At 33.7% G+C, this 13,808-nt stretch overlaps 2 protein-coding genes across 5 annotated transcripts in view; both read right to left on the minus strand.

The window, feature by feature from the left end:
* Positions 1 to 1,310: 1,310 nt before the first annotated feature.
* LOC130647244 (uridine-cytidine kinase 2-A-like) lies at positions 1,311 to 7,242 on the minus strand. Of its 3 annotated transcripts, none has more exons than XM_057453028.1 (2): positions 7,039 to 7,242; positions 1,311 to 2,344 (listed from the first exon to the last, which is right to left on the minus strand). In XM_057453028.1, exon 2 carries the CDS (start codon positions 2,315 to 2,317, stop codon positions 1,598 to 1,600), a length of 720 nt encoding a protein of 239 aa, XP_057309011.1. In that variant the 5' UTR covers positions 2,318 to 2,344; positions 7,039 to 7,242; the 3' UTR covers positions 1,311 to 1,597. The 3 variants fall into 3 exon arrangements, with proteins under 3 accessions (XP_057309011.1, XP_057309012.1, XP_057309013.1); XM_057453029.1 differs by lacking the exon at positions 7,039 to 7,242 and adding an exon at positions 2,752 to 2,874; XM_057453030.1 differs by lacking the exon at positions 7,039 to 7,242 and adding an exon at positions 2,764 to 2,788.
* Positions 7,243 to 8,678: 1,436 nt separating this feature from the next.
* Positions 8,679 to 13,808, minus strand: part of LOC130647929 (cadherin-23-like) — a 38,978-nt gene continuing 33,848 nt past the window's right edge. Inside the window, exons 50-61 of one of the 2 annotated variants that reach the window (XR_008982905.1) lie at positions 13,470 to 13,516; positions 12,902 to 13,108; positions 12,327 to 12,415; positions 12,077 to 12,163; positions 11,883 to 11,951; positions 11,737 to 11,803; positions 11,456 to 11,636; positions 10,940 to 11,012; positions 10,528 to 10,611; positions 10,396 to 10,441; positions 8,851 to 9,656; positions 8,679 to 8,770 (exon numbers count right to left, since the gene is read on the minus strand). Coding sequence is in view for 1 of the 2 variants with exons in the window: in XM_057453936.1 (XP_057309919.1) it covers positions 9,321 to 9,656; positions 10,396 to 10,441; positions 10,528 to 10,611; positions 10,940 to 11,012; positions 11,456 to 11,636; positions 11,737 to 11,803; positions 11,883 to 11,951; positions 12,077 to 12,163; positions 12,327 to 12,415; positions 12,902 to 13,108; positions 13,470 to 13,516 (1,286 nt within the window). In the remaining variant the exon portion in view is untranslated. Of the gene's footprint in view, positions 9,657 to 10,395; positions 10,442 to 10,527; positions 10,612 to 10,939; positions 11,013 to 11,455; positions 11,637 to 11,736; positions 11,804 to 11,882; positions 11,952 to 12,076; positions 12,164 to 12,326; positions 12,416 to 12,901; positions 13,109 to 13,469; positions 13,517 to 13,808 lie in introns of both variants that reach the window. The other variant, XM_057453936.1, reaches the window with a different exon arrangement.

Below are 13,808 nucleotides of genomic sequence, written 5' to 3' on the forward strand. Positions count from 1 at the left end.
GTATCACAGTCAACATCCATAGGTGGATTTGGTTGGGGCTCATCAGATATGTTCTAACTTCCTTTTCTTTTAACTTAGGTTGTGGACCTGTGTAACGAAAAATCACACTTTTTGATTTTTTTTGTGGAAGTTCATAGCCCATTTTAAGTGATGGGTTTGGGTAACAGATGATTCTCCATCAACAAAATGTTCAGAACATACTCGGTCATTGGCACAAGGTTTCCATTCTGATTTATCTCTATTTACCCTTCGTAAAGCAATGTTCCACTTCTTTCGTTTTTCATAATTTCTTAACACACTAGGAAAACAGTATAACCTGTAGGGAGGATTTAACCAACATCCACACTCCTTTCTAGTTTTTCCCTCGTGAACAGAACAAGATTCAGCTCTCCACTTATAAATCCTGGCATTGCTGTTATAACATCCATTAACTGCACAGTTTGAACCTCCCATATTTAAAAGTCACAAATATAATTCTGCTAAGAAGAAGAATCAACTGCACAACTTCACGGGCGGTAGTGTTTACTTTTCTGACCAAACTAATTAGAGACCATGCCCCAAACCGCGTTAAGATTCATAATGGCATGTCTAATTGGTGTATTGAACGTAAATGAAAGGTGTTTCACTTCTTTTTGTAGGCTTAAAAAACAGGAATTCTAGAAGGCTAAAAAAAAATATTCTGAAATTTATTTAAAAAAATGTACAGATTCTTTGGTGCATAAAACATTACAATTATTATATATATTATAATTATATATATTATAATCATATATCAATAGAAGCTTTTATACAGCACCTCCTTAATTTTTCCGGACACTTTGTATATTAAGGTTAAAAAAAGCGTTTAGGAAAATACCAGGTAATCAAGTTCTTCAGAAATATCACTCCTAAATGTGAAAACGACTCAAAAATTGGTCTTGGTGGGGAGAAAATTATGACGAATAGATACGTTTGGTATCAGTTGATATAAGTGCAAGACAGAATTATGAGGAAAAACTATGATGTTTGACGTTTACTAGCGGCCAATTCTGAACGTGTTCACAATGAACAAAGCTAAAAATTCAAATAATTGTTCGGTTAAATCTAGGTAAGGTTAACCCCCTGTTTTTTTATCAAAGAAAAATAGATAAAAACAATATAATTTTGTTGACTTTCTACTTGGAAATGTATTCGACCTTCTCTGCTCTCCTCCCTCTATTTTTACTTCATCACATCAAGCTAGGCTAGGAAGGAATTGAGCCTAGTGTTGGTTTTTAAAAAAGCGTGTATGTATTTTTCTTCAATTTTCATCTAGTAGATTTTAAAAGAAAAACTTTCAAATGTTAAGTTTACTTTCCACAAAGAAAACATTGCAATAGATGCTCAAAATTGAAAAGGAAAATAAAAGTCAAAGAAATATTTTAACAATCTGACCTTCAACTTCTGTGCGTAGAATACAACTCGCTCTGCGAAAAATGTAATTTGATGATATACATATATATAGCTTATTCTCCGTAAAAACATTTGGCGAAATTTCTGATATTTCCTGTAAGTTTTTACACGCTGAAACAATGTTCCATATCGACAGTATACCAAGTTCACTGGATGCGATGTTTAACTAATGCGGTCGTCCACTTTCAGATACTCGTCTTGTTTTTCTTTCAGTGGATTTGTCACCACATGAAGTGATCAAATCATCCTGAATATGCTGAGTAATCAACTCAATCGCAACTAAGTTATCTACGCCTTTTGGAATGATGACGTCAGCATATCTTTTCGTGGGCAAAGTAAAATCTTCGAAAGATCGCTTTACAAATTTCGTGTACTGGTTCAATACGCTGTCAATGTCGCGTTTGTGTTCGACAGTGTCGCGCAGTACTCGCCGCGCCAGTCGCGTATCGCTGTCGGTGTCGACGAAGATCTTCATGTCAAGCAAATCTCGTATGTCCTTGTTATACAATGCAAGAATTCCTTCGAACAAGATTACATCCGCTGGATATATCGTCTCTTCCTCCTCTTCTCTTGAATGAGTGGCGAAATTATATTTCGGTATGGTCGCCACTTTCCCCTGCTTCAACATGTGCAAGCATTTTAACGTCAGTTCGTCGTCAAACGCGTTCGGATGATCGAAGTTGAATTTACCAGTGTCAGCCAACAGTTTGTCTTCATCGGATAAATGACGGTAAAAACTTTTATGTCCAAGTATAATGACTTGTTGTTTTCCATTCTTCAGCACATTCTGTCCCAATTCTTCGCATATTTTCTTGCACAATTCGCTCTTACCGCAACAAGTACCCCCGGCAATACCAATGAGAAACGGTTTTCGCTCTTTATTCATGCTTTATTCACGGGTCTTGACGCTATGCTGAAACGAAGAAATTAATAAAGTATTAAAAAAAAGCATTTTATACTACAACACCTCTCCATAATAATAGCAATCGTCTGTCTGTCTGTTTGTTTATCTTCTGTTACAGAAACACGAAATGCGATATATAAAGGACGGGCGACCCTGTGGATTTTTTTACGGGTTAACGACTAGTCTTATGTAATAATACAGTAAGTTTGTGACATTCATTGTGAATGTGTTCTTTTCCATTGTTTTTTTTTTGTCTAAGCGAGTAGTCCAACTTTCACTATTAACATTCATTCGCCCTGAACTTTTTCATTTAAAAATATTGCGTCTAATTTAATGTCGAAAATGACCAGATTTGTACTCGACATCAAAAAAATAAAAGAATCTTACGACAATAGTATAGCAACAAATCGACATACAAAAATTCGTACAGAACAACTTTGTACAGCTTCTACTCGGCCAATCTTTCAGACAACAACACACACCACTCGTAAAAGAGAGAAGTTTCAAATTTCTTCAAAATACACACTATTTAAGTAGTTCTAAGAATTGTGAATTAACATTAATCTTTTATTGAATTTTTCTAACAAACTTGTTGAAGTCAACAGATGGATGAGATGTTTAGCTAAAAAAAAGCTTGTCCTTTAGAAAACATACTTTTTATTTGTACATACAAAATAAAAATAAAATTATATAAATTCCTTGGGTAATGAGCTTGAGATTAATAATTAAAAAAAACACAACACAATGGCAACACCATGGCAACAAAAAAATTTATCCATGGAGCAGAAAAATTATGCAATGAAAAAAATCCAGTAGTGGTTCAATAGAAACATTCATTTGGATGAACAACGTAAAACTCCCATAACCTGCACTACATAATAACCAAAACAAAAAACAGATCCAAAAAATACATTTGAGAAGTTTTCCAGAAATATTTTCTCTCTTTCTTATGTCAAGGAGTCCTTTAAAAGTATAAAAGGACATAAGTAAAATTTTTAGCGGCAGTGCCAACTAGCTTAGTTTAGAAAATGCAGTTGAGTATCTTATGAAGCGAAAGGTATAAAAAACGTTATAAAAAAAAATATATCGGCTTGAAAGGGTAAACATACAGAAATCAACAATGTTATTATTTTTAAGGTATATTATCTCCTAAACATGATAGTTTGTTAGGAGAATTAAAGATTCCTTCCCTATTAATAAAAATGAATTATAAAAAAACGTCAACAAATTCATTTTTGCTTGATCCACTGTATTTTTGCCAAATTGTCTAAGAGATATATAATTAAAACTATAAAATTATGTGGCCCCCAGTGAAAAGAATTGTAATTGCTGTCTAAAAGCAAAGCGGCCACTGTCAATGCAACGTTTTTTATTTTGTGTTAAGAACACCTGTAGATACCTGTAGATGGAAAATATAAACTGCAAAACACAGAAGTAAAATAATTCTGGCTAAACTTTAAAATACCACTGCAAAAATTAAGCTGCATAGAAAATACTGGCCAATAAGCCAAAAACTACCGTTGTGTACACATGTACATAATTAATAATTTACATTAACGCTAAAGAGCTAGCTAGCTAACTGGTAATACACCATTAAAAAAAGAAGGCTTTCTGATTTTACTTTCTACATTTGTTCTTACATTTCCAACTTTATACTTAGCAAGATTGCTGTTTAACTTCTTCAGAAGTGATAGTGCAACAAAGTGACGTAGATACTAAGTAGGAACCAGCAGTAACCAACAATAACCAGCAGTATTTTGAAGTAATCACCAGAGAACCACCAGCATTATGATGTAACCACCAGAGAACCAGCTGTTTTTTAAGTAACCACAAGAGAAACAGCAGTTATTACTAATTTACTCCAGATAAAGGCAGCAACAGCGGGGCGAAGGTGTTGTGATTTTTATGCACAACACTTCATTAACTTAAAACTACCAAATATGATAAACAAAAGGCACCTAGTGCCCAGGGCTTTTTTTTGATACTTATGCTCTTGCTAACTACAATCGTGGTCACAATATGTTGGGACAAGACAACGAATTTCGAAGTTCGACACCACAAGTAATTGCGTAGGCTTATTCTATATTAGATTCACACATCTTGAACTTGTCAAACTTCACTTGTCAATGTTCAGAGGGGACTTAGGGCTTTGGATCTTAGGTTATTTGGTAAATACAAAATTCTTAAAATGTGCTAATTGTTGCTGACGTCTTGAAGGCCATGCTAGAGAATGTGTTTAGCAACTTTTCAAAGCTCTCTGCCTGGGTCATTCGTGTGCAAAAGTAGCGACTTTGCAGCCTGCTTGCTGCCGAGTATTGACAATTTGACTTTTTTGTCCATATTTGGATAATGAGTAAAAAACTGCCTTAGTCTCAATATTTTTGTCCACGATTGTAGTTACTTTTAAGTTGTTTTCAGGAGGTCCAATAAATGCTTTCTGTGAATGTTAATTTTCGAAAATATGAATAAAATTTGCGGAATTCGCAATAATGAACTAACTTAAGTTATTTATTTATTTTGCCTAAATGTAATAATGAAAACAAGAAGAACAGAACGAAAAAAGCGCTTTTAGGATTAAAGTTCATTCTTTGAAATAAAATGTAACACGTTTCATATACATAATCTGATTAAGCGCAATAATTTTTTAGGAACTGTTAAAGGAAGTGTGTAATCGCTTCGCCTCAACAGTGGATACAATGGCTAAAGAGGTATCCCTCGCGCTCGATGATTTCAAACTGTGCAGTGTATTAATTCAATCAATTCATTCGAATTTTACCGTCTACCACAAAAAAATGTCTCTTTTTGACTCTACTGCATATAGTGTTTTTCGTTATATTTGGTTTACAATTCAGATATTACTACTTTTTTCAAAATATTAATTTTTGTTTTTGTTAATTCTCGCGTGAGGTTTTAAAAGCCTTCTTTCTTAACTGTTGCATAAAGCCCGAGTCACAAAAGACACAAACATTTTAGAAAAATTGGTCACGAACTGTTCATTTAACTGATCTTTCTTTTGTGCTGCTGGTGGTTACATCAAAATACTGCTGGTTAGTGCTTGTTCCTACTTTTAGTAAAAGCAACAAAGTGAATGTGGTTTTATTTTTGTTTAATCAACTTTGGGTTTAAAAGTATTGAAAATATGTATGTCAAATGTACCATAGTTCGGCAAAATAAACTTTTTTTTTTTATAGACACACATTTTTATATTGATATTTATAAACAAATACTCAAAGAAGAGAAGTTTGGTAAACACTACGTGGTGGTTTTCTGACGATAGATTCGCCTTGATTTTCCCTTACTTTTTAACCCTATTTGGTCCGGGGGGGGGGGGGGGGATTCCGCCCCCCCCCTTACGGATTTTTTTTAATAACTCCTGATTGCTTTCTTATATGGCTATGATACTTACTGAGTTTCAACATTTATCTATTAGACACCTTCATGCTAAATTTTTAGGTCCCATACCTTTTAGAGGCTTTGATATTGGCCATTACTCGAAACTAGCCCTAAATTCTCTATGAAATCCTTATAATGGGGAAAATATAATAACTCCTGTTAGAATTATCCTTAGAACTTGAAACTTGCAACACAACTTTGTTTCATCAAGACTAATCATTTTGAATAATTTTGACACGTGACTAATCCGATTTTGTCGGATTTTACCTGAAAATCGGAAAAAACGGATTTTCGGGCAATTTTTGGCAATTTTTTATTCGATCCATGTAAAAACCAGAAGATATGTTAAAAAAATTTTATTTAGCTTTCAGAAACTTCAAACAGAATGTAAAAATTTGCTCTACAACAAAAGTAATTATATTTTAAGCAAATAGTGGCATTTTTAACAATTTTCAAGCTTCTGACGACGTCACAGAAAATGTGCTGACGCAAGCTAAAATTTATTGCCGCCATTTTGTTCCTTTTATGACGTACTATAAGTGTGCCTAGTTTGATTCAATTTAAACAATCCTATGAAAAGTTTTTTGGGGGGGGCGGAATTCCCCCCCCCCCCCCCCCCACCCCCCCGGTCATAGTATGTTCGAAAAACCCCGGACCGAATAGGGTTAATGGTGCTTTTTCATTTAAACAGTTATTCGCTTTCTTAAGGCAAGGTTATTGTATATATGCATGTATTTTTGGTATTTCATGATTCACGCTTTAAAAAACTATCTCCATAGTTTTTTAACCATTTTTTAAAGTCTCACTTCAAGCACTATTTTCCGTTTAAAGAATTAGGAAAAATGATGCAATAATCCTCCTATACCATGTGATAAACATTATATAATTATCATAATTATATAATTGCCTTAAGGCAAAGAGATATCCATGCAATTTTTTGTTTTGTTGTTTTGTTAGCCCTTACTTATCAACTTCCAAAAGCAATTTAGGCTGAACAGAACCCATGAATGAAACAATTATTTTGATTTTAATCACTTAAAAGGAAATCGTTAAATATGGAGACTTTTAGACCACCAAATTCTGCAGACAACTTTCTGAGCATTCACATTTGTAAATTGTAATTTTTATCTGGAAAATAAGTTCTTGTCTACTGAAATTTGATTTGTCTGTTTTTGTTTTTGTTTGAAAGAAATGAGAGCACCTTTTTTGTGTAATTTAGCTACTATTTAAATTATTTTTTGCTAGATAACTTTTCCTTTTATAGAATAAGGTTAAGGATTAAAAGGTTCCCATATAAATATAAATTATACCTTTAAGTTGCTTTTTGATTTCTACATCAGATCAGACTGACCTTGAACTCTTTTCTGGAGAAAGCGAAAGTAAAAACAATCCGTCCCCCAGAAATTCGGACAAAATGAAAAGCTCCCGGTAATAAACCGGAATTGGCAACTGCGCTATTTCGGCAAACCCGAAAAAGACAAACAGAGTCCGGCAACCAGAGAACAACCTCGTCCCTAGGGCATGTTGAACCTTTTTTGACACAATACAAGATGCCCCGGAGACGAAATTGACCAGGCAAGAATATCCTGGGATCATTAGCGTCCTTCCTAGGCCTTGCTGCTAAGATTCCGGCCTAAGAAAGCCTAACAATCCCTGGTGACGAGTTTGCTAAAATGCAGCTTAGAATCCTTCTTCTCTGACATGCACGTTTGATTAATGATAATTGCAGACTGTTAAACCCCTTTTTGACTTCAACCTTTCCAAAAAAGAATGTACTCCTTCGACCGTGCTCAATTGGAGGGGTGGCGGATAGACAGATTTTTCAAATCAAATCAAAAATAGGGTGGGACATGATGAATTGACCTGCGGTATATTTTCAAATAAGGTTTATTTCATCAAGACATCATCTAAGACTCCACAAAAATTATGACCCTTAACTTTAAGGTCATCTCTCTTGCAAAGATTGACTGTCACAAATTTTGTACATTTAGTACTGTTTTTTCTCTCCACATTTTTGATCAATAAGAAGTACTTAGCAATCGCACTGACTTTCATTTTCGAATTTTTTTAATGACAAAATTTAAAAATAGCTTAAATTATTGGTTGGTCATCTGTGACGAAAACTAGGACTGGCAAAATGTCATTCCGATAAGGTAAACGAATTAATTTCTTTATGACATTCATTCACAAGTGTCACTATTTTATTTTATTCCGACCACTTGCGTGAGCACTCAATTATTTGACTGAGTGTGATTAAAAATGGAAATTAGTGTGATGTACCTATTCGTATCTTTACCAGGAAAAACTGTTCTTTCAAGATTACTCGGGCGAAAAAAAAAGATGGTGAATTAAGACATCGGGACCCTCTGTTGTTGTAAAAACGAATAAAAAAATACTTTCAAGTAGTTTTCTAGATTAACTGTCCAACGAACATCAGGAAGATTTTATAACATTGATAACATTATTTATTTATTTACCGTCATCGTCTAGTCATATTTATAATATCGCAAATACTACAGTTTTTCCTTAATAACTAATTCCTATTCCCCTTTTTGTTGTAAGTAACTTTTCATTTTTTGATTAATCTAAGATATTTTTGATGTTCGTTCAATATCGTTTCGTTTGATGATTGACTGTTTGCTTGCTTGTTTTATAACTCCATAAGGATTATTTAGCGCATATGGATTGTTATCATAAGGTTTCAGGTATGAGTTACCACTCTGGCGCACTTTAAATGTAGTGTTGTCAGCCCATTTCGTGCCATCTACTGACTGGCTTGTGTGGCATGCAAGCAAGTTAGGAGCATGCTATATATCGTAAAATAACCTCGCATCCTCGGAGGCGCTGGAGAACGCTTATTTCTCTCAATTTACGAGAAAAATCCTCGAAAAAAAAAGTGCAAATATTTATTTACTTTGGATTTTGAACGAAATAAAAAACACCACTAAAATACGAAATAAATTTTGTATATACAATAACTTAATATCATACAGTGCTATAATAAGAATAATAAATAATAAACATGTTACAGCTAGTCACAACCTGTTGTAACCAGTTACAACCTGTTATAACCAGTTACAACCTGTTATAACCAGTTACAACATGTTATAACCAGTTACAACCTGTTATAACCAATTACAACCTGTCTTAACCAATTACAACATGTTATAACCAGTTACAACCTGTTATAACCAATTAAAACATGTTATAACCAGTTACAACCAGTTACAAATTTTAGCTCGCCAAACAAAGACAAAATACAACTCGGGAATGAAGTTGATTGTTTTACTTTTTTATACTTGGTTGAACGTAGAAAAGAAAACAGTTAACACACTATTTTTGAATTATAATTGGACACTTACTAGCGCAAATAATTGCTTACTAACTAGTTAATACGATGACCAAAAAAAAACAAAAAGCTTGCGAGACAAAGTTGCTGTTCACCATATAAAACGACACTCTGTGTGTAATTCGTCGGAAATAAAGTAAAAATTAAATAATAATTGTAATTACAAATATTTAACATTGTATATGTTATTACAATAACAAAAAGGCTACAGAGCTTGTCATAAAATGTTCCTTAATTTTGCAGCTACATTGATGTCACCAGCATCCCGTTTTTACGAACGGTACCGAAACTATTAACAGCGGCGTCATTTCTGTTATTATTATTGTTATTGTTGCGTCGTGTGGTACTTTGCGGAACAACATGGTCAAAGTCAGCCGTCGACTCAGTAGTTTGAGACTGTCCATCTTCCGATTCCGTAAAATAGTCATCTTCGTCAACGCCTTTGTTATCAAGACCCACTACTTTTTGACTTTCATATTCTTGTGTAGCAATCACATCAAGTACAGTTAAGGTGTTGGTCTTTTTTAAATCTTCTTCGTCGTCAAAATGATCAAGATACAAGCTTCCGCCATTTTGGTCCTAAACGTCAAAAAAAAAAAAAAAATGACCCATATAGAACATGATGCAGGATAAACGTCGAATAGATTGTCAAATATAGAACTAATGAATACAGCGTATTTGGAACTTTTATAAATTGCAACTACACAGTCAGAAGAAACTAAGTGAATACTCAGTTAGCATTTGTTTCACAGAGCATAATTTAGGAAATAAACGATTTCTAATTAAAATTAACAGGCATATATCCACTCAACACAGCATATATATGAGTAACTAAAAAATTGAGAAGTATACTTTTATTCGCTAAAAACTTGCTCATCATTATGTTGTCTCTAATCAAGATTACTTTGCAATATTATAATCAAGATTACTTTGCAATGTTGTAATCAAGATTACTTTGCAATGTTGTAATCAAGATTACTTTGCAATGTTGTAATTTAGATTACTTTGCAATGTTGTAATCAAGATTACTTTGCAATGTTGTAATCAAGATTACTTTGCAATGCTGTAATCAAGATTACTTTGCAATGCTGTAATCAAGATTACTTTGCAATGTTGTAATCAAGATTACTTTGCAATGTTGTAATCTAGATTACTTTGCAATGTTGTAATCAAGATTACTTTGCAATGTTGTAATCAAGATTACTTTGCAATGTTGTAATCTAGATTACTTTGCAATGTTGTAATCAAGATTACTGTGCAATGTTGTAATCAAGATTACTTTGCAATGTTATGGAATTATAATAGTAGGTTCACTCACCTTCGGCTCTAATGTATTACCTCCATAGAAAGTCGAAAATTTAGCACTGAAATAAAAAAATAAAAAAAACGAGCATTGATATCAACTTTTTATAATAATTTCGCATTTTACGTCTTAAAATTTCCGACTAACTTCGCTAAAGACTTCCGTGCTCCGTCATTGAAATCTTCCGGTATAGCATACGTGTCCACTTTCACCATTGTGGGTTCGGTGTCGCTAAAGCGAAGAAAATATACATATACATATATAAAATGTATTTGCCTTCATTTTACCGTTTTTTAACGTTTTTAAAAAACAATCGAAACTTGAATGGACCTACCTGGATTTAAAACATCAGAAAAACTAATAATTCGATCCCCAGAAAGGTTTTTTTCAAATCTTTGACTCATTTTGCCCATAAACCTGACATTATTTGGCCGAAAAGAAGGACGGACGAACACAAGTAATTTTGTAGGACCTCACATGTATCACGTAGGTCCAAAAATAACTATATTTAAGGATAAACACAGAACAATAAAACGAATATACAGTAAGAAAGACTCACTACGTGAAAGTATCTGGAAGACCAGGTATCTGTGTGTGCATTGATGGTGACATAATCGTCATTAGTTCTGCATCTAAAACACACAAACATTTCAGTACAGTTGCAACCATATAGTATCCTTTCCTCTACCCTACCCTATCCTTTTATGTCAGAAGTACTAACTTTAAGTTAAGCCCAAACTGAAAAACAGTTCCATGCTTAGCTACGCCCAAAACTGAAACACAGTTCCATGCTTAGCTCAATATCCAACGGCGTTGACAAAAATTAAATAAACAAAAAATGAAAATAAAAAATATCAAACAAAATAGAAAATTAAATGATTTAAATTGTGCAGATAGGTATACAACCTTTACGAGTTAGTTAAATTGTGCAGATAGGTATACAACCTTTATGAGTTAGTTAAATTGTGCAGATAGGTATACAACCTTTATGAGTTAGTTAAATTGTGCAGATAGGTATACAACCTTTATGAGTTAGAAAATAAATAAAAAGAACAAAAACAAATAAATGAGTTACCACTCTTCTTCGCAGAAGTTGTAACGGCCTTAAGTTTTCTGTTCTGTCTCTTCCGCCACTTACAAACAAGCAAAACAAAGATGAGAAAAAGCAGAACAATAAACGCAATCACAGCTATAACTATTTTCAGAGGTGTGTCATCACCATCATCTTTAGTGTCAGTCACAGCACTAACTTTACCCTAAAATAAAAAATAAAATTTGATATTATTGTTCCATTCAACAATCATGCGTGACATTTAATGCGTGCGTGGTATTGTCACGTGGTAGCTAGACAAATACCTCGTATTTCGTGACATTCCATTTGTCGAAAAAAGCTTCCAACAACGCGTAATTATCGTTAATTTTCCTGCAACGAAGAACAGAATGAGAAAATAAATAAAATTTGTAACGTCGGAACGAACTTATATAAAAAACAGAACTCATACTTTATAACCACATCTCTGTCTAAAATGTCATTCGTCGTTGGATCAACGGCATGAAAAAGCAAGGTTGTCCTAGAGAAGAAAAGCGAAAATCTTAGAAAGACTTCGATATAAACAAATACTATTTACAGACAAATTGGAGTGCGTGAGACAAGGATCGATCTGATTAAATGGTAAAAGCAGTATGATTGACCCACCTGGTGAAATCATACGCGCCTTCTGATTTAGTGGCGTATTGGATTTCGTCAATATTGATTGTGTAACGAGTGACATTTTCCAATATACTAAATAATCAAAAAGCATATACTCATTCAAAAGTTGTTTATTCGCCAGTATAGTAAACTTTCGAATTAATATTTCACTATAGCAACATTTACTAACTAAACAAACAAAAAGACGGACGGAGAGAAGGACAGACGAACGGATGACCGACAAACAAACACCTACTCGATAAACTCTTGTTGATGTTGTTTCGCTAACGCTGGTTTAGTTTTCATTGTCAACACAATTCTTTGCATATCTGTCAAAACATATATCTAAATAAAAGTCAATGTATGTGCTCAAACGATGGTCAATACAACAGGGAAAAGAAATATTTTTTTTTTAACTTTTACCATTCAAAATAAGTTTGAAGAGATATTGTTGTTTCAGTTTTCCTTAAAAACTTGCAACCATGTTTTCCTGGCTTTTCTTGTACACTAACTAGTAATTTTATAATGTTAACTAGGTTATTTGGTTACAAGTTTAGATATTTTGGTAAATAAAGAATAAAATATAAATACATTCATGTTTCTAGCGTTTCCGAAAACCTTATGGGGGAAGCCTCTCTTCTTTGTTTTAATGCCCACTATGTTGACTACTTTCCAACTCTTTTTCTTTTTTTCAAGTGAACTTCTGGGTTAGGAAAAGAGATCACATTTCCTGCTGAACATTATTTAGATCGAACGAGCATCCTAATATTTCTCGATCATTCTATAATTTGCATTAAACTAAAAAAATGTTCCAAGGAAAGGCCTTCACACCTTAGTAACGGCAGTATCGGTGAAAGAATTCGCTTGCCCATTGTTGTCCTTCACAATGACGTTGAGCTTGTACATCTTTCCAGTGAGACCAGCAAACAATGCTTTCGATCTTATCCAACCAGTGATTGGATGAACCTCAAACACGGAACTACCACCAATGACTTCATAACGTAAGCCGCTCTTATCACTAGTGTCTTTGTCAGAGGCCTGGAACAAAATTGTTGGAGTATTTTATGCTATGTTTGTTCTCAATTTAGTGATACTTACTCCTAAAGAGGAGCAAACGCTTTCTTAAAAATCTTTTGCCCTATATTCATGCACCAGGACATCGCCCTCAACTGCTAACGTACAATATTTTGCGTACCAAAGAAAACTGTACATAAGCGTTCTTTTAAATTAAACAGATTGCAAAAATAACTGATTGAATAGCTCTGAGACGCGCGGTCCTTGGTATATGATATGAACCAAATATAAGAATATTAATACAATCTAAATACAAAAGGTTTTCGTGGCAAAGAAATATGACGAAAAGATCTTGCGAATTCTTCGCCAATTCTAACTTTCAAACCTGGAGTTGCAAAATGGATGTTCCATATGTTGCAGACTCGGAGACACCTACAATAGAAAGTAAGAATAATCATTACAATAAATTATTGGCAAAGAAAGGCGAAATACTTTGGTTTTGCAGACATTTCCACAGAAACAAGAAGCCCAGGGGCTTAAAGATTTCCGACATTAGCCTAAAAGATTTTAAAATTTGAAGTTGATCTTGAAAACGGAGAATTATGGGGTAAACAAATCATTGCTGAAAAATTGTACAGAAAGAAATGACGTAACATCAAAGATGGCGCATTATAAGACGATCTTCATTATGCTACACTGCACGAGCTTTAACTTTCGATAGCAT

This window comes from Hydractinia symbiolongicarpus, chromosome 6, assembly GCF_029227915.1.
Source record: "Hydractinia symbiolongicarpus strain clone_291-10 chromosome 6, HSymV2.1, whole genome shotgun sequence".
NCBI classification, from domain to species: domain Eukaryota; kingdom Metazoa; phylum Cnidaria; class Hydrozoa; order Anthoathecata; family Hydractiniidae; genus Hydractinia; species Hydractinia symbiolongicarpus.